This window comes from Phacochoerus africanus, chromosome X (genome assembly GCF_016906955.1).
Source record: "Phacochoerus africanus isolate WHEZ1 chromosome X, ROS_Pafr_v1, whole genome shotgun sequence".
NCBI classification, from domain to species: Eukaryota; Metazoa; Chordata; class Mammalia; order Artiodactyla; family Suidae; genus Phacochoerus; species Phacochoerus africanus.
This window is the reverse complement of record NC_062560.1, coordinates 128,619,801-128,638,676: the sequence shown is the minus strand read 5'-3', so window position 1 is coordinate 128,638,676 and position 18,876 is coordinate 128,619,801. Positions and strand designations below refer to the sequence as shown.

The 18,876-nt window shown below is 67.9% G+C and overlaps 1 protein-coding gene across 8 annotated transcripts; it reads right to left on the bottom strand.

Annotated features, from left to right (window-relative positions):
- Window positions 1-1,170: 1,170 nt before the first annotated feature.
- Window positions 1,171-16,107, bottom strand: PLXNB3 (plexin B3). 8 transcript variants are annotated; one of them, XM_047765150.1, is made up of 37 exons: window positions 15,955-16,103; window positions 14,085-14,583; window positions 12,269-13,312; window positions 11,679-11,858; window positions 10,936-11,064; window positions 10,756-10,856; window positions 10,189-10,318; window positions 9,875-10,031; window positions 9,672-9,780; window positions 9,471-9,585; window positions 9,235-9,360; window positions 9,037-9,153; window positions 8,675-8,768; window positions 8,422-8,591; window positions 8,028-8,179; window positions 7,647-7,752; window positions 6,895-7,025; window positions 6,508-6,684; window positions 6,195-6,390; window positions 5,857-6,096; window positions 5,610-5,771; window positions 5,373-5,524; window positions 5,160-5,260; window positions 4,860-5,083; window positions 4,554-4,732; window positions 4,346-4,412; window positions 3,967-4,122; window positions 3,795-3,873; window positions 3,576-3,679; window positions 3,388-3,481; window positions 2,893-3,071; window positions 2,630-2,790; window positions 2,254-2,401; window positions 2,078-2,142; window positions 1,932-2,007; window positions 1,741-1,815; window positions 1,171-1,548 (listed from the first exon to the last, which is right to left on the bottom strand). In XM_047765150.1, the coding sequence occupies exons 3-37, from the start codon at window positions 13,301-13,303 to the stop codon at window positions 1,444-1,446; spliced, it is 5,592 nt and encodes a 1,863-aa protein (XP_047621106.1). In that variant the 5' UTR covers window positions 13,304-13,312; window positions 14,085-14,583; window positions 15,955-16,103; the 3' UTR covers window positions 1,171-1,443. The 8 variants fall into 8 exon arrangements, 6 of the variants coding, with proteins under 6 accessions (XP_047621106.1, XP_047621102.1, XP_047621101.1 ...); XM_047765146.1 differs by having other exon boundaries at window positions 3,795-4,122; window positions 14,085-14,224; window positions 14,462-14,583; XM_047765145.1 differs by having other exon boundaries at window positions 3,795-4,122.
- Between the last annotated feature and the right edge of the window lie 2,769 nt (window positions 16,108-18,876).

Here is an 18,876-nt window from a genome sequence, read left to right as displayed (position 1 = left end):
GGCAGGACCCAGCCTCCGCACGGAGTTCCCTCGCAGCCCAGGGCCCAGAGGGACACCCACAGCGGGACGTGGGGACCGGTCCCCAGGCTAAGCCCTTGCACCCCAGGGCTGGCAGAGGGGGCCACCAAGGGGCACTTGACAGTGACTCGGTCCTCGGGCAGTCCCGGCACTGCAGGGTCCGCTAGGGGGGGACAGCCAAACAGGGGCACCGTGGACCCGGCAAACTGGTCCTCAGGCCAAGCCTGTACCCCTCTCACATGCCCTCGGGAACAGGTGACACTTCGGGAACATTCTCTGGCTTCCGGCTTGGCCCTCGCGGGAGCCTTCCCGGAGGCGATCCCTGCCATGCCTGCGGGTACCTCATTCCCCGCTCACTTTCAGCCAGGTGCCCACTTTCCTGTCTTAGGAGTCAAGGACCCACCAGGGCTCTAGCACTATGGCCCTGTGTGGCTTCCCTCCCGGCTCCCTGGGGCCCGGGTCTGGCTCCACCCCGGGCCTGCCAACCCTGCCTGGCTCACTGTCCGTCCCCTCCACGGTGTGTGTGTGCCCGGGAGGCGTAGGGAGCTGAGCACCCTGGCTCTCCCTTCGGGGGCCCTCTTCAAGCTCTCGTGGGCTGGTGACAGAGGGACGTCCAGGTCAGGCAGAGCCCTCCAGGGCTGCGACCTTGGGGCCGCTTCCAAGGGACCAGAAAGGAGAACTGGGCCCCCAGAAAGGGGGTGGGGTTAGCCTCCAGGGAGGCAGCGGGACGGGCTGGAGACCTCGGTGGCTGGCTCTGGCTTACGAGTGGCTGCGGGTGGGGAAGACGAGCGGAGGTCTTGGGCCACCAAGGAGCCCCACCCAGAGCCCCTGGGCACGAGCGTGGCGTTCTGGCAGAGGCCGATGGACGCTTTGGCTCTTCCGAAAGAACACTGGCTGCTCCCGGGACGGAATGGAGGGGGAGGAGCTGGTGACTGTCAGGGGGTCAGGACGAAGCAGAGGGGCCGTGGCCGTGACTGGTCATCCCAAGATGGGAGACACTTGGTCCCGCATCCTTGTGCCGAGAAAAGAACTGGGGGGGGGGGGGCGCATAGATGGGGGTCGGGGAGGGAGGGAGGAGAGTGATGGCCGCGGGTCCTCTTTTTCTCAGGCAGTGGAAGTCATCACCGGGGGAGGCGGGGCTAGGGAGTGTGCTTCTTCTAAAAAGACATACGTCTCTTTTATTTCCAGATGTGATGCTCCAGCAAGTACATAAATACAGTGGGGGAGGGGGAGGGAGAAGGACGGGTATAAATTAGAAAGAAGCGGGGCCGGGGGCGCGGGAGTTGGATGGTGAGGCGCCAGGAGCCCCTCCTACTCTCTGCCGGCCACTCGGGGGTCGCTGGCTCCATCCAGGGCTCTTCTGGGTGGCGGGTGGGCGGGAAAGCGCTGAGGTGGCGGGTCCTCGGGTCCTGCCACTGCCCGAACTCACAGGTCGGTCACCTTGTTCTCCACCAGGGCGGCAATCTGCTGCAGGCGGCAGGCCAGCTGCATCTTCTGGCCCACAGGGTCCTCCTCCAGGGCACCGATGATCTGCCGGGCAGAGGAGGCCGCCCTCCTGAGGCCCCGGCCGTCTGCCCGCCGGCCCCAGGGCACCCCGCCCGCCTCCATCTCGGCCATCTGGAGGGAGCCCAGCCGCTTCCGCCACCTGGCCCTTCCCCTCCTTTCCGCCCGGACTGAGCCCGGCCACTGCCCCCGGCCCCTCCGGAGGGCCCTGGGCCTCACCTGGTCGTAATACCTGTGGATGTGCTTGTACAGCTCTTGCAGGGCTTCCAGGCAGTGGGGGGCGGAGGCGAAGTTCTGTGGGCAGCACGTGGCGGGTGAGGCCCCAGCGCGGTCCCTGAGCCCCAGGCCTCCCTCTCCCTCTCCCTCTCTCCCTCTCTGACGCCCCGCCCCGCCGCCGGCCCGTGGCTCACCCCGGAGAGCTCGGCCAGGGCGGAGTTCATCTCCTGGGAGCTGGCCGGCGAGCTCTGGCGAATGTCCGAGTAGTATCTGCAGGGGGCCACACCGTCAGGGGCGGCGGGCGGCCCCGACCCCTCAGCCGCGACGGCCCCGCACCTACCTGTCCACCATCTGCTTGTAGCGCGGGATCTCCCGGGCGTAGAGGAGTTTGTTCACCGGGGAGTCCTGCTCCGGGCGGGGTGGGCGTGAGTGTGGCCGCGGGGGAGCTCCGGCCACCCCCAGCCCCCGCCAGGGGCCCCCGCGCCGAGCCCCGGGGGGCTTCCCACGGGCCCTCACCCGGCCCACTTTATGCTCTGACACCGTGCAGGAGTCTATGAAGGTCTGGGCGATGACGGCCAGGACCGCGTCCACGTTGTCCGACACCCGCACGTCGAAGATGAGCTGGGGGTTCTTCAGGGTGTTTACCCAGAAGCGCAGCAGCAGGCTGGGGACACGGGTCGGCCGGGGGCGTGAGGCCCGGCCGCAGCCTGGGCCCCAGCCCCGAGGGTAATGGGGAGCGGTCCCGCGCGTCCATGCCGCGGATGGAACCCGGGGTGAATGCCGCCGGCCTGGGCTCCTGGCCCGGCCCTGCTGCCCGTGTCCCGGCCCCGTCCCTGTTTCTCTGGGACTCCACGTGCCATCGACGCGGGGGTGGGGGCGGCCAGAGAAGCACCTGTTCGTCTTCCAGATGTGCAAGGTCTCCGGGTCCTCGATGCCATGCCTCTCGGCCAGCTCGTCCAGGAAGTCAAACAGGTACCTGACAGCGATGGGCACAGGCCGGTTCACGCTGAGGATGGCCTGGAAGGCGTCATCCACAAACTTCTGCAGCGTGCCCTGCAAGGCAGCGACCCGCATGGGAGGGGCTGGGCCAAGGCCGCCAAAGCTGGGACCAGCCCCTCCTCCCCCTGCCGCGGGGACCACGCCGGCCACACTCACCTTCATGGAGAGCAGGCGGGTGAGGTAGATTTCCGGAATGGCCTTGGCCCGGGCCCGCTCCCGTTCCCGCTCCCTCAGGCTGCTGCGCCGCGCCTTGGCCCCTTCTGGCTCCTCGGTGGCTTTCACCAGGTGCCAGAGGCGGACCCCACCCTCCTCACTGTCCTCCAGCATGGGGACGTCTGCGGGCACAGAGACCGGCCCTCGGTCCAGTGCCCCCGCCCCCCCTCACCTGGGGAGGCGCGCAGGGCCAGGGACGCGTGCAGGGCACGCTGGCAGCCCGGGGGCTTGCTTGGCCCGATAGCCCTTGGCCCAGGACCCGGGGCCCCCTCGGCCCTCCCGACCAGGACACGCCACTGCCCTCGCCCGCCCCAGGCCCCGGCTCAGCCTAGAGTTTGGGCTGGCCTGCCGGCAGGGGGTTCACAAGCTCCAGCGAGGCAGGCGGCTGGCCCGGGACTCCCGCCTGCCCGCTCCGAGCTCCTGGACCGTGGGACTCACTCTCCCCGGGGGGGCAGCTCTGGGCCAGGCTCTGGGAGACGGCGCCTCCGTTGTGCAGCTGCGGGATGAGCCCCACCGTGGCTCCATCGGGGACCTGGTGGGGAGGGCAGCAGAGGCTGGCCTCCGTCCCCGGCTGCCCCGGCGGCGCCCCCCCCCGCCACGCCCCCGCGCGCCCTGCGCCTTGGTACCTTGTAGTGCTGCAGGGTGTTGAGTCTCTTCCAGCGGTTCTGAGTCACCGAGGTCAGGTCCTCGTCTGACAGGGTTAGGTGACCGGCCAGGCCCGAGCGCCACTCTGGCGGGACCCAGGGACGCCCGTCAGGCCACATTCCGTTCCCCAAGTCCACCGTTCGGAGCGACAGAGCTGAGCGGCCACAGGGGCGAACCTTCCCGGGAGGGCGGGCTCTCACCGAGATCCAGGGCGTGCACCGAGGGCCTCTGGGAGAAGGGGGTGCCCCTGTAGACTTGGTCCAGCACCTTCTCCTTGACCTGGGTGATGGTGTCCGTGTCGAGCACCCGGGTGGGCACGCGCTGCCCCGTGCTGCTGCCTGCGGCCCCGCCCGCCCCAGGGCCCGCCAGCACCATCAGCGTCAGGGGCCGGAACTCCACATCCTCCCGCAGCAGGCGGCTGTCGTTCAGGGTCCGCTTTGCCTTGCCTGTCACGGCGTCCACGGGGCCCTTGTCCACCTGGTACTGGATGGCCCGGAGGAGCATGTACAGTGGCTCACCGGCCACCTCCTGCAACGACCAGGCAGGGGGCGCCGTGTGAGGCTTGGGGGGAGGGGGGCGCGGCAGGGGCAGCACGGAGCGAGGGCGGCCGGAGGTTCGAGGCCCTTCCCTTGCCGAGGCGCCTGGTCCTCGCGCCCAAGGCCCCTGGGGGCACTGGAGGGGGGGGGGCGCGCGGTCAGCGAGGCCACAGGCTGCAGCCCCGGAACCGAGCGCGGGGAGAAGGCGCCCTCACCCTCAGGAAGGTGTACAGACAGATGGACACCCAGTTGGTGAGCAGCTTCTCCACCATGGTCTCCGTCCTGCAGGGAGGGGGCTCCAGGTCAGGGCGTCCACCTCCCGCCCGCCTCCTGGGGCTTCCTGGCCCTGCCCGCCCCAGCACAGGGCGGGAGGGAAGGAGCCAGCTCCGCGGCTGCCTGGCGCGGTCAAGGGCCCAGGCCAACCTGCGCAGCATGAGCTTGGGGTTCCTGTGCACGTAGTGGGCGGCCAGGTCCCCGAGCAGCGTCCTCAGGATGTCCGTCAGGTACTCCAGCTTGCCGTGCAGCGCCAGGGACAGCAGGGAAGCCACGTGGCAGCGGTCCCGCTGGGAGAAGGTGGGCTGCTCCTCCAGGGTGTGGATGAGCTAGGCAGGCGTGGGGGTGCAGGCGCTCGGCCCCGGGAAGCCTCCTCCTGCCGGTGTGCCCACGCCCGCTGCCCAGCCCCAGCGCCTCGCCCGAGGCCCCGTCCCCGCGCATGTGGCCCGCCCTCACCGTGAGCAGGAAGAGCTTGCTGTTGAGCAGGTTGGAGAGCTGCAGGAGGCCCTGGCGCGCGGGGCCACGGCGGCCGTCTTCTCCGGGCCCCTCGAGGGCAGGCTGCGGCAGGCAGCCGCGGCGCCCAGGGAAGAAGACGCGCTCGGCGTACGTACGGTAGTCCAGGAAGGGGATCCCGCTGGCCTCCAGGTCGCTGCTGAGGTCGGTCATCTCGGTCATCAGGTCTGTGGGCCGCCAGGGTGTGAGCTCAGGCCCCGGAACCCCTGCACCCCCGCCCCCCCGCCACCGCTCCCTCCCGACCTGTGAACTCCTTTCGGCACTGGTCGCCCACTCCGATCTCCAGGTTCTCCAGCTGCACCAGAACCTTCTGGTAGTCCCGCAGGGCCTGCTTGCTCTTGTGCCTGCAGCCAGGGGACCAGGCGTCCGGTGGCCAGAGGCCTGCCACAGGGCGCCCCCGCCAGAGCGGAGGAGGGGAGTTTGCAGGAGGGCACGCGCGGCGGGGAGCACCCTCACCTGTACGTGAGGATGAGGAGGAGCACGGCGCCGATCAGCACGGCTGCGCCCAGGCCCAGGCCCACCTGGGCCTCCACCGGGAAGGCAGCCAGCACGGGCTCGGCCTCGTACAGGACAGGGCCCAGCGCCAGCCGCACGTTGCCCATCTGCACCTGGGGCGGGCGGGGACGGGGCTCTTGAGCGCGGGCCTTCCGGGCTCCAGCCGCCCGCCCCTGGCGCTCGGGGACCCAGCCTCACCACGAACTGCGGCAGGGGGCTGGAGCCATTGGTGGGCTGCGGGGCCCTCGGGGGCGGCTCGCAGTACAGGTGGGTGAGCGTGAGCGTCTTCACCAGGCACTCGCTGGCCCCAATGTGCACCCGCACCTCCTCCTTGCTGATGCCCAGGTTGAGACCCTCGCCCTGGGAGACAGACCAGCGGCCTGAGCCCACGGGCCCAGCCTGCGCCCGCGGCCCCCTGCACCGAGCTGGCGGGGGGCGCCCTCACCTCCACGTCCAGGACGTGGCCTGGCTTGAGGCGGTAGGGGCGGCCGGGGCCCTCGCGGCTGAGGGGGGCCAGGCGGGGGTTGGGCTGGTACAGGAAGTCCTGGCCCCCGCTGGCGCTGGCAAAGTCCACGTGCACATTGTCTAGGCTGAAGAAGACCCGCCGGGGGCTCGCCCCGTCTGGCACCGCGGGGCTCCGGCACAGGAGGAGGCTGGACGAGTTGACGGAGCAGGTGGTGGAGCACTGCGAGGCAGCGGGCCAGGGCGAGGGAGGGTGAGCCGGGGCTCCCCTGCTCGCTCCCAGGGCACGGTGGCGCAGCCGCCTGCTGGTGGGGGTCTCACCTGCAGCAAGCCCCCCTTAAGCTGGGTGCAAGTCTGGGGCGCCGCAGCGGGAGCCCCGCAGCTCCTCCTGGGGGTCAGGTCCTGCGACCGCGCCCCCATAGCCGGCACCTCCGCCGCGGCCTCCAGCCACACAGACAGCAGGGGCCGCAGCACCACATCCAGGCCCGTGCCCCTGACTCGGATCAGTCGCCCGCCCCTGTGCCAGGAGAGGCAGTACTCAGCAGGGAGCGGGTGGCCGGCAGCCCAGCCCAGTCCTGCCTCCCCACCTCCCCGGCAGGGCACACGGGTCACCCCGGGTGGACCAGGTCCTTACCCCCGGAAGCTGACGCTGGGCTCGGCCGCCACGAGCTGGGGGTTGGCGGCGTAGCGGAAGGGGCTGTCGAGCAGCGTGCGCTGGGCATGGCCAAAGGCCACTCGAACCACAGCTTCTCCTGGGCCAGCCTGGGGCATGGTGTGGCACACGATGGCCTCAGGACACACTGGCTCCCGGCTACAGGGGGGGAGGGGTCTGGCATCTTGGGCTCCAGCCTGGACCTGGCCGCCCACAGAGACCCGCTTCACCTCTCCCAGCACGGGCGGAGACCCCCGGGGTCGGCACAGCGGCCACGTCCCTTGGACTCTGATGGGGGCTTGGCGAGCCCTGAGTCCACCACCCGCAGTGTACAGGAGGGGACAACGGGGACTGTAGGGAGATACTCACATAGGACAGGGCTGGCCGCCCACAAAGACACTGATGTTGCCTCCTGTTTGGAGGTGCTGCCCGTGGATGGTGAGCTGGGTGCCCCCGGCCTGGGGACCCCACTGGGGACTCAGGCTCAGTAGGACAGGGTCCTGGGGGGACAGGGCAGGATGGGGCAGGCAGAGCAGCCTGGCCCGGCGCTTGCTCGCCTTGGCTGCAGTCCCCAAGGCCCCGCCCTGCGAGGCTCTGTCTCCTGCCCGCCGCCCCCCCCCCCCCCCCCGCTGCCAAGCATTCCCCACAGCGCTCCTCCCAGCCGGCCCGCCCACCAGGGGGTGCTCTTTTCGCCTCACTGCCTGTCCTCTGCCAAGGCTTCGGTGGAGCCCACACCCTGAGCTCTCAGCTCTGCGACCCAGGCGCCTTCTTGGGGTGCTGCCTGTGCCAACCGGTCGTGACCCCCATGGCTCCCGCCCTGGGCTTCCTGGCCCCAGAAATGGCCCCGGCAGGTGTCTCTCCCCCACCCCCATGCCCGCAGGCAGCCTGGCCGGCAGCGAGCCCCACAGCTCTGCGGCTCAGTGCGGTCCTGCTGGCTCGCCTGCTCTCTCCAGCCCATCCGGCACTCAGGGGCCAGAGCGATCCCTCGGATCACATGGCTTCCCTCCTGGACTTCCTGCTACCTTGAGGTCAAGTTGGAAATCCTCACGCAGATGGCGCCACCCTCCTGCCCCTTCTCTCCACCGTCCCCGGTGTGGGAGGCACCCTGGGTGGGCACTGACCTGGTAGGTGAAGTGCTGGGTTGAGATGCCTGGCGGCCGACGCTTAATGGCCACTCGGATTGGCCCCACGGTGCCGCTGGGGGCAGGAGACGTCACACACACGATCCTGGGGGGCGAGGCCCGATAGCTGCTCCGGGGCCCCGCAGGCCAGGCCCTCCCCGGCGGGAGCCACCGGCCACCTGCCAGCCGCTGCCTGGAGCCCGGCCCCTCCACGCTGCTCGCGGCCAGCTGCCCTCCTTCTTCCCCCGGCTCCTCTTCCTTTGGCGCATCTCACCCGGGCCCACATGGTTTGCCTGCCAGCCTCCCTTCTCCCCGGGTGGCCTGTCTCTAAGGGCTCCCTGTGAGAGTATCTCTCTGCCCCTGGCCGCCCGGACGTCTCACCGAGCAGAGGTGCGGTAGAGAGAGGGCTCAGGGCTGCAGGGCCGGCCAGCCACACTCACGGCATCCCGCACATCGGCAAAGTCCCGGCCCAGGTTGGAGCCCAGGATGGTGAGGGCCAAGCCACCCTCGGGGGGGCCGGTCAGGGGCTCGATCTGCAACAGGGAACGGGAGTGATGCGCTCCCCCAAATGCACCCCCTCTTTGTGGTGGGAGGTGCCTGCCTGGCGGGCTGGCCAGCCCGAGTGGGGACAGAGCTGCTGGGGGGGGGCCTGAGGCGGGGCTGGTCTGAGCCAGGCGAGGCGAAGGCGGTGGGGGGTAGGGCGGGGGGGGGGGGGCGGGGGCGGAGGTGGGAGGCTGGGCCACGGGGGAGGGGTGGGGGTGGGGGGAAACCTCACCATGTCGATGCTGGGCTTGGGGCACAGCAGCTCCACGGCCCCGGGCGGGCACAGTGGCCCGTAGCGACAGGCGGGCTGGCCATGGCTGCACCACAGGCAGCCCAGGCTCCTGTTGGCTGCCTGGCAGTGGCTGCAGTCCGGGTGGCCCACAGCACAGTCATACAGGGTCACTAGGGAAGGTTGGGCGTCATGCTGAGGCACCTCCCTGCTGCTGCACACCCTGCCCTGCTGGCCCCGCCAGCCCCACGCTCACCATGAAGAGTGTGGGCATTGTCCAGCCGCTGGCCCTCACCCCGGGTGACATAGATGGGCACCGGGAGCTCCCGCTGGGCCACGGACGGGTGGAACTGTGGGCGGAGGGCGGGGTCAGGCCCGAGCCAGCTCGGAACACCCCTTGACCCCTGCCTCCTCCAGGACGCTCCTCCCAGAATGGGTGCCATTGTTCCGTGCCCACGTTGCCCAGCAGAGGCGGTCGGTGGGCACCGTGTTCCTGGGCACGCACGACAGGCAGAAGGGGTGAGCCCCTCAAGGCCTGGGACAAGCGAGGGTGCGAGTGGGGCACCCGGGGCTGCACGAGGCATCCAGTGGCACGTGAGACTGCGGGCAGCTGCCCACCTGCTGGGCCTGGCAGTAGAGGAGGCCCGCGTCCCCGGCCGTCTCCTCCAGGGAGGCCGGCAGCCTCTGCAGTTCTCCTGGCAGCTCTAGCCAGCAGTGGTAGGAGGCAGGCAGGCCCTGGGGGGTGGGGGACACCGTCAGCCACCAAGCCTGCCCCCGCCCCTGCTGTCCTTGTCCCCTGCCCCTGGGGACACTCACCCGGAAATGCTGAAGGTTCTGTACACGCAGGGCCAAGCGGCTCTCCCAGCCCACGGGCACCAGGAGGGGGCTTGCCAGGCCCTCGACCCGGGGACAAGCCTCTGGGCCACGTACCTGGATGTCCACCTGGGGAGAGGAGACCTCTCAGCACTTGCGGAGTCCAGGAGCCTGGGGGGCACAGGGCAGGGTGGGTCTACAGCGGAGGTGAAGGGACCCAGCTGCCTGGGCCCACCCACCTCTTGGGCGCTGTAGACGGTCCTCTCGCCCTCCGGGCAGCGCTCCCCGTACACGCAGTGGCTGCTCTGGGGGCACCAGTGGCAGCGCCAGAGGCTGCCCACACAAGCGCGGCACCTGGGGGGGGGGGAGCAAGGGCGCTGCTCAGGCTGGGTGCCATCTGGAGTCACCACCCCTGCCCAGCAGCCGCGCCCGCCACTCACGGGGCAGCCGCCTCCAAGGCCTGGACAGCACTGCAGTCGTAGAAAGAGAAGTTGGTGGTAGCCACGGCCACGTCCTCAAACATCAGCGCCAGGGGCAGGGTGATGTGGTCTGGGAGGGGTGGCGGCGGCAGGCAGGTCATGCGGCCCCTGCCCCTCCGGCTCCTGCCCTCGTTCCCCCCCGCCCCCGCCCGGGGGCCCCTCACCTGCGCCTGGAGGGTTAGGCGGTAGCTGGTTCTGGGGAGGAGTGACACAGGACACGTGGGGCCCTTCCACGTGAGCCAAGCTCTCGTCGTCCCCAAAGGCGCAGTGGTAGTATTCATCCAGAGCGAGGGCGGGCAGCCGAGGCACCCACAAGGTGACCTGGGACGCGTGCGAGGAAAACACAGCGGGTGGGGGCTTCCGGGGGACCCACCTGGCCCAGGGACATGGAGCCAGGGCAGCGAGGGGTGGGCGCAGAGGCGGCGGGCGAGGAGGGGGCCGGGGCAGTGCCACGGGCGGGCGGCAGCAGGTGCCTCACCTGGCCTGGCTCCTGGCGGGGGTGGTGGGCCGGCAGCAGGCTCTGGATGTACAGGCAGTGGCTGTCCCCGTAGCTCCACAGCCACTGGTCAGGCCGGGCGGCCCTCCCGCACTGGCCCTTGCGGGTGCACCTGCGGGGGCAGGGGCCCAGTCGGTTCCCGTGTGGGTCGCAGATGCCCTGGGATTTGGGAGGATGGCTCTGCCAGAGCGCAGCGAGCAGTGGGGGCGAGAGGGAGAAGCGGCCAAGCACAGAGGGCTTCGCGGCCCCATGTGCGGGCCGGGCCTTCCTTGACTCTCAGGAGTGGAGGGGGGCTGCTTGGAAGGGCGCACGTGGATCTATCTGACTTAGGGTTGCCATGAGGGATTCCTGGGGGGTGCCCTGCGGAGCGTGGTCTGGAGGGGAGCTGGCGTGGGCCGGGGGAGCCCTGAGAGAGGCGACAGAGGCCTGGCACAACACAACATTGGCAGTGTTGGGAAGCGGACGCCAGCCAGCTTGGCGGCTTGGCAGGCTGGGGCAGGCCGGGGGTGCTGGACGGTGCCCCGTGTGAGGGCACAGCTCCGCACTCACCCGCCCTGGAGGACACACCAGCCGCACAGCGGGTCCCGGGCCTGGAGGCAGCTGGTGCAGTCAGAGAAGTGGGAGCAGGCCGCCACGGGCACCCGGTCCACCTGGACAGGCAGCAGGGGACAGAGGCGGTGGGTGCAGGGCCTCGAGCCTCGTGCGCCCGGCCCCCGCGACAGCCCTCACCTGCTGGGAAGTGAGGACATAGAGGTGGCTGCCGCCGCTGTCCAGCAGCAGGTCGGGGCTGATGGCGGAGCCTGGGGGTCCCACTTGTTGTGAGTGGTACACCTGACCTTGGGTGCCATTGAGAAAGACCTGGGAGGATGACAAGGACGGGGCTGGGCCAGCCCACCGAGCCAAGGCCCGCTCTCGAGATGCCCACAGGCCACCAAGGGCTCGGGGCATGTGCTCTCCTGGCTGGGAGGGAACATCCCGCCCCACAGAGCCGGCTCCCCTTCCCGCCAGGCCGGGGAGCCCTGGCCATGGCGGGGAGGCTGGGCAGGCCCATCGGCATCCAGCCTGCCCATGGTGCCCCCCTGACTCGGCGTGCCCCAGCCAGGGAGGCCGTGCATGGTGGGGCCCTTGGGTGCCAGGGGCAGAAGGGCAGCTGTGGGGGACAAGGAGGCCACAAGAAGTCCGCGTCTCCCGTTATCGGCTGGAGGGGACGGGGCTGCCCGGGGGGCATCAGAAGCCACACAGCTGGGAGCCCGGGTAGGAGGCGGCACCCAGCCGGCCATCGGTGTGTGGCATGGTTTTCCCACCTGCCAGCAGGACACAGACCCAGGTGGAAGGAATCTGGGGCTTCCGTGAGCCACCTCAGGGCCAGGGCGCACCCAGGCAGGCCACTGAGGCCGGCCCGGCCTGGCCGCATGGAGGCTGGGGGCTGGGGAGCCGGCCTAGGGCCGCCCCCTCCTTGCCCAGGCCCTTACCTTGTGCAGCTGGCCCTGGACGTCCCCCAGAAAGGCTATCGTGTGCCCATCTGCCTGGAGGGCTGCCACGGCGCTGATGGACTCTTCCAGCTGCAGCAGAGGCCCAGCCTCCAGGGGCTGGCGGCCCGCAATGGGGCTGGGTGTGTGTTCATCCCCGCAGGGGTAGGAATCGGGGGAGTCCTGCGGGGCAGAGCGCGGGGGATCGGTTCTCGGAGGAGGTAGGAGGTACCTTCCTGGGGCCAGATCTGCAGTGGGGAGAGGATGGCAAGGCAGCCGCGAGAAGAGCTAAGGTTGTGGGGCGGAAGGACAGACAGGCTGAGGCGAGCCAGGAGGCTCGGACCGAGCCAGCCCCTCCTTGGCATCCTCTAGACCAGCGGTCGTGGGTCTTTGTCACGCGAGAGCGTCCGGCTGCCCCCGGTCCAGGACTACATGTGGCAGCCCTGGGTCGAGAGACGCTGCAGGTCCTCAGAGGGACAGGGACAGAGGGGGCAGGCAGGCCAAGTAAGACGAGGCCCGGGAGATGGCCGGAGCCTCTGCCAGAAGGGGGAAGGAGAGCCTCGGGCGAGGAGAGAGGGGGCCCAGGCACTCACGGGGGGCAGGGTGACGCAGCGCGAAGTCACCCCGTACTCCACAGTGGCTTCCTCTGTGCCGCTGGGGCCCTGGCCTCCCGCCGTGTAGCAAAGGCGTCGGGCCCGCTCCATGCTCGCGTCCAGCTCAGCCAGGGGAAAGGCGCACAGGGCCGCCCGCGCTCCCCTCAGGCCCGCAGCAAATGCCCCCAGCAAGGTGCCCGGGGCAAGGAAGGCGGCCTGGACGAGGCCCTGGCCCCTGCAGGTGAGGGGCACCTCCACGTAGGAGTAGAGGTTGGCGTCTCCCAGACACACCCGGGCCACGTAGGAGCGGTACTCAGCCTGTGCCCGGGCCCCCCGGCGGCGGAAGACGAAGTAGGCAGAGCGGGCATCGGCGAAGGCGGCCACGTAGCTGTTGTTGTAGTCAGAGAGGTCGCCCACGACCAGGCGGCCCAGGCCCTCGCTGGAGAAGGGCTGCGGTCCGGCCAGCTGGCGCACGGTCAGGGGCGGCAGCCCGCCCGACAGCTTGCCTGCCAGGCCCCTGGCCACCAGCAGGAGGTCCCGGCCCGACCCAGGCACCACCAGGCCCACCGTGGCCACCCCCGGGGTGTTGGCGGCCACAAACTGTCCATCGCCAGGGTCCTCGGCCCGGTACAGCACCTGCGCCACGTCCTCTAGGCGCCGCTTCTCGCACACGCCCTGCCGCACCTGCCCGCAGGCCACCAGCTCCTGGGCCCGGCTGCTCACCAGCAGCAGCTGATTGGCGTTGTCGGTCATCTGGGCCTGCGGGCACTCGGCTGGGTCCCGGAAGGGCACGCAGTCAGGACTGTCGAAGACGGGGCCCGTGACGGCCACCGACTCCAGCCGCAGCTCGGGGCTCAGCTGGAAGAGGCGGTTCACGGCGCCCACGTAGAGCGTGCCCCGGCCCGGCGCCAGTGCCAGGCGGTTGAGGGTGGTGTTGGGTGCCGAGAAGCGGTGGGCCTGGGTCGGGGCGCGCGGTGGCCACAGCAGCGGCAGCACGAGTAGCAGGCGGGCGCCGAGTGGAGGCCAGGGAGCCATCGCGGGGCCCTGGGGGAGGAGGCCGGGCAAGAGGGCGCCAGTCAGGGCGCTGATGGGAACGGAAGGATGGAAGAGTCCAGCAGAGAGATGGATAGAAAGCGAGGCACGGGACGACCGAGGGGTAGAGAGAAGGAAGCAGAAAGCGGGGTCGGAGAGAAGCAAAGGGAGGGACAAAACGAGGGAGAGAAAGGGTCGCAGGCGGAAGGGGCAGAGGACCCGGGCGATGAGGGCGAACGCATGTGCCAAGCAGGACTTTTCCTCATCCTCTTCTCAACGCGGGTCTAGATTGCCGAAGGGGGCAGATCCTGAAAAGCCACAGGAGCACCAGCGAAGGGACCCCGAGCAACGGAGAGGGGGGCGGGGAGAGCAGGGGGAGGAGGGTGGGGGGGCGGGGGGGCCCCTCCCCTGCAAAGCCAGCGAGGGCGGTGGTGAGGGCTGAGGGCACCGAGAGACCACGCGGGGCGCAGGGGCCGGAGGAGGCCAGTCCTTTGCACCCCCCCCCCCACCGGGGGCCCCAGCATGGGCTCCGCCAGCGGCACAGGGAGGGGTGGCGTGGGGAGGGAAGCCACAAGAAAGAGGCGACGGAGAAGACAGCTGGGAGGAGGCCTCGACGGAGGGGAGGGCTTGAAAGAAAGGCCCGGCAGCAGCGGGCGTGGTGCCTCCGCACCTGTCAGGTGGCGCCCAGAGGAGGCTCCGAGTGGGGCTCCCGCTGGGTCCTGCCACCTCACCGCCCAGCCAGGATCCACTCACAGCAGCCCCTGCCCCACAGCCTCCTCCTGACCTCGGATGCAGACGGCGCGGAAGCAGGTCCTAAGTTGAGCTAGGGTCCCGCACAGCCGGGCGTGTGGGCGTGTGCCGGCTGGGAGCAGGCGCACTGTCACTCAGCATCCTGCCAGCTCGGGGCCCTGGCGGGCATGCCAGCTGCGGGTAGAGCCCCGAGAAAGGCCCCTGAGCCCTTATCTCAGAAACACAGGCAGGAAGGTCAGGACCGGCTTGGGGACAGGGCCATTTCCTCCAGACCCCGGCTATCGGCGCCAGTGTCTGGGGTGGGCGACCGCAGCGGGAGGTGCAGTGCTGGCGTCCAGGCTCCTCGGGCTCTTCCTGGCCCTGCGCGTCCCCAGGGGAAGGTCTCTGGGCACGTTGGGCTCAGGCACTTACCGTGGCAAAGGGGAGCAGCAGAGGTGCCTCCCAGGCAGCGTGGCACTAAGAGAGGCACATCTCAGTTCAGCTGCCCTGGGGCAGTGGTGACGGGCACAAGGCGGCTGCGGGGGGGCATTGTCCTGAGTGGGAGGGAGATAGTTGAGGCTTGGCCTCATTCACGTCCCACCAGGGGAGGCGGCGGGGAGGGGGTTGGGGGGTGCCGAGGGCCTGGCAGCCAGGCGCCACCACAGCTGGCAGCTTTGTCAATGGGGGCCGGGCCAAGGCAGCCCTGCCTCCACCCCAACAATGTCCCCTCTGTCCCCTCTGTCCAGAGGCCCAGGCCAGGGACCCGCTATCTGGTATTCTTATCCCTACCCAGGGGGCTCCCTGTCACTCCCCACCCCCAGAGAGACACCCCCTGGGATCTGGGGACAAAGGGACAGGGTTTCCTTACACAGCCAGCACCCCTCCCCCATGCCCCGTGCCAGCCAGCGTGCTCCTCCCTTGTGTCGCCCCCCGGGGTCTCTGTGAAGGGCACAGGGCAGGCCTTGGAGCCCCCATGCAAAGGCCAGGCTCTGAGCCCTGCAATGCCAGCTTCAGCCTCAGTAGCCTTGGTGCCGGGCTGGAGGCAAGTCCTGGCCCTCAATGCCTGCCTTTGTCCAGGCTGGGGGCAGGGGAGAGGCTGGCCAAGGCAGCCCGCCCAGGAGACCTTCTCCCCGAACCCCCCTGCCCCCTTAGCCCGGAATAAGATTGGCCCCATCAGGCCCCATCGCCGGGGACTGGCAAAGTCGTGCCAGGTACAGTCTGGTGGCAGTGGGCAGTGCTGGTGGAGGATGCTTCTTGAGGGGGCACAGGAGGGGGCGGGAAGCAAGCCCTTAGCTTCAGACTTGGCGGCTTGTTGCCGGCTGTCCCCTCTCCCTCCCCCGGGGGAGACACAGTCCTGCACACATGGGACTGGGATGGGGAAGGGAGTGGCAGCTTGCAGCTGGCTCTCCTGCCACCCTCCCAGGGCGCCATCTGTACACCAGGCCGGCAGAGCGAGGGCTGTGGCCCGAGGTGCAGTAACAGGTGTGCTCAAGTTGGGGTCCCCATCTTCTCCACGTGTGCGCGGTGGTTAGCAGCAGGCTCCTGCCACCTGGCTGGGCTGGTTGGGTGGCTGTGGGGGCGGGGAGCCAGGCGGGCTGCTTCCCCACCCCATGCCCTGCCCTGTGGCCGGAAGTGCCAGGTCTCCCATTTAGGGGCAGAAGCCCCGCGAGTCCTCCCTCCCAGCTCCGGGGCCACCCCCCCGGGTCTTGGTGGGGAAGGAACTGTGCCACAGGCATCAGGCGGTGTCGGCACAGGGATGGGGCTGGTGTCTGAGGGCCTTTGCCGGATTCAGGCTAGTCCGCCTGCAGACCCCTGGCTTCTCCTGGGCCCCAGCATGCCCCCAGATGGCACCCCCCACACACACTGACCTGGTGACCTGCTGACCCCTGCCCCCAGTGCCCTTGCCAGCCCAGGCTCCGGCCTACCTGGGTGGGCCGCCGGCAGGGGCTGAGGAGAAGCTGGTGGTGCCAGGAGTGTGTCCCGGAGGAGTCCCAGCCTCCTGCCCCACAATGCAATCGCGCCCAACGCCCAACCCGACTTGTCCCGGCGGGCCACCCGGGCAGCCCAGCCCCTCCGCGCCCGCCCCTTCACCCGACGGCGGCGCGGGCCAGGGCACTGCTGCCCTCTGCTGGCCTCGGGAGGAATGACGGCAGGCTGGCTGCACGCACCTGCCGGGAAAGGGTGAGAGCGGGGTGGTACCCTCCCACGACGGGAAGGGGGGCGAGGGAGGCAGTTGGGCATTTCACAGCCTTCCATGAAGTGCCTACTGGGTGCCAGACTCGGCCCTTGCCCTGGGGCCATTCAGAGACAAAGCCCACTGCCGTCTGCCGCAAGTGTCTGAGGGGCAGAACTACTTGCCAGCAGACAGGACCCTTCTGCTAGGACAGCCCATCCGTGGCGGGTACTGTGGGTCAGCAACGAGGGGGAGTCCAGTCTGGTGGCGCTGCTCAGGGTATCAGGGAGACCTTCACAGAGGAAGTGAGGTTTAAGCTGACCTTGAACCCCACGGTTCTACTCCTACTGTCATCCTCCAGGGCTGGTCTAATTGCTCCGATGACCCCACAGGGGGAGCAGCTATCGCCCGTGGCTCGCAGGTGGGGAAGGTGGCACGAGAGGTCAGGAAACTTGCACCAAGTCACGTAGCAAGGAAGTGACAAGGCGCCTGCCCTTTAACCATCAGGCCACGGGGCGCTGAACCATGCACTGTGGCAAAAGCACTGGACTTCGTTCTGCGCTTGGGCAGGGTGCAAACGGGTGGCCCTCAGGTGGAGAGCATGGGGGAGGCCTGGCCTGGGGGAAGCCTGGCCCAGGGGTGGCTCTGGGCATCAAGAGAGGGGAGGCATCCAGACATGCCCTGGGGAGGAGCAGAGCCCAGATACTTGGCCTTAGGCATGGCATCAGCGGCGAAGGCAGGAGCTCCCTGGGTTTTTTTCTCTGGGGCATTGCTCCCTAGGGAGCCAGGGTGCCAGTGGAGGGGAGGCTGGGAGGACCAAGGGGTCCGAGAGGTGGCAGGACATAGCCAATGGAGCCGCTGGGGTCTTCATGAAGGAAGTTTGGTAGAGTTCCTGCTGTGGCTCAGCGGGTTAAGAACCTGACTAGTATCCCTGAGGATGCGGGTTTGATCCCTGGCCTTGCTCAGCGGGTTAAGTGAATTTTGTGAGCTTTAAAATGATACAAAGGGAGTCCCACTGTCATTTTCCTTCTGCAAACGGCTCCTTCCCCTGGCGGCTGTCCTTCGGCGATGCCTGTGTCCCTGACAGGGGTGCTGAGGGCTGGCTTCTCCCGATGCCGGCTGGGGACTTGCCCGGTCACCGGGCACACACGCTGTCAGGGCGCCGGGCGCAGAGGAATCGATTTCGGCGCTGCTGGCCCGCACGACACTCCCGATGCCACTGTGCAGGCACTTCTTTCTCCTTCTCCTCATCTGCACCAAAACTTGGACCGAGTGCACTGGGTGTGAAATGGTGCTACCTCGCTGGGCTTTTATTTGGCATCGGCGGACCGCTGGCAATGCCGAGCTTCTGCAAAACGCCTGATTAGGCAGGCCTTCACCGATTTTTCTGGGTAGGTGGTCTTGCCACTACTGTCTCGAGGGATTCTTTGCATATTCCGGATACCGGTCCTTGGTCTGTTATGTCCTCTTTCTGCCCGTGACTTGTGTTTCTTTGCAGTTTGCTTGTGATATCATTTGACGAACACAACTTTTTCCCTTTTTCCTTTTTCTTTGTGGTCACGCCCATGGCACATGGAAGTTCCTGGGCCAGGGATCCAGCCTGCACACAGGGGCGACCGGAGCCACAGCAGGGGCAATGCCGGATCCTTAAACTGCGTCGCAAGGGATCTCGAACACATGTCTTAGTTTGAATATAATCACTTCCCAGACAAGGGATTGAACCCAGGCGACAGTGGTGAAAGTACCGAGCACTGGACCACCAGGGAACTCCCTACTTACTCAGGTTTCAAAGCAGGTCTTGATACGGGGGAGTCACTTCTTAAAATTCGCTTTCTCTTTCTCCTTTTCCTCCTCCACCCGGTCCTCCTGATCTTTCAAAATGATCTCACCTCCTCAGCTGTTCTAGGCACTGTTAATTTTCCTTAGAAGCTTAAAAACAGCTTGTCATAGTTCCAGGAAAAACTCTATTGGGATTTTTTTTGAAGGAGTAAGTGAAGATTTTGTTGAATTTTGAGTCCCTTTGGAGACGAGTCGTCTCTAAAATATTGTTTCCCCGTCTACTGAGCATAGGATGTCTCTCCAGGGATCGAACCCGCAACCTCAGGGATCCTAGTCGGGTTTGTTAACTGCTGAGCCATGAGGGGAACTCCTACCCTCTTCTGCTGGTGCATAGAAACACAATTGACTTTAACAAATTGAATTAGGGAGTTCTCGTTGTGGCTTAGTGGTTCCATCCCTGGCCTCGCTCAGTGGGTTCAGGATCCGGCGTTGCCGTGAGCTGGGGTGTACGTCGCAGACGTGGCTCAGATCCCCCGTTGCTGTGGCTCTGGTGTAGGCCGGCGGCTACAGCTCCGATTGGACCCCTAGCCTGGGAACCTCCTTATGCCAGGGGTGCGGCCCTAGAAAAAAGGCAAAAAGACAAAAGCAAAAAATTGAATTAGAGCTGATTTATAATATTGTGTTGGTTTGGTGTGTACCACAAGGAAACACAATTGACTTTTGTATGTGTTCTCTCTCAGCCCACCTCGTAAACCCTTTGCGTTAAGTCTAATAATTCCTTTTGTGGATTCTTTTGGGTTTCGACTTACGCAGTCTTGCCATCTGTGAGGAATAATCGTGCTGTTTCTTCTTCTCCAACCCTTTGTTGTTGTTGTTGGCCATGCCGGGGGCGTGT

Excerpts from the sequence above, each read along its gene's own strand:
- PLXNB3 (XM_047765145.1), bottom strand. The coding sequence starts at position 13,303 with ATGGCTCCCTGGCCTCCACTCGGCGCCCGCCTGCTACTCGTGCTGCCG. Across the intron at positions 8,592-8,674 it reads CAATGCCCACACTCTTCATG|TGACCCTGTATGACTGTGCT; the intron begins GTGAGCGTGGGG and ends AACCTTCCCTAG. Across the intron at positions 5,261-5,372 it reads CTCCTCATCCTCACGTACAG|GCACAAGAGCAAGCAGGCCC; the intron begins GTGAGGGTGCTC and ends CCCTGGCTGCAG.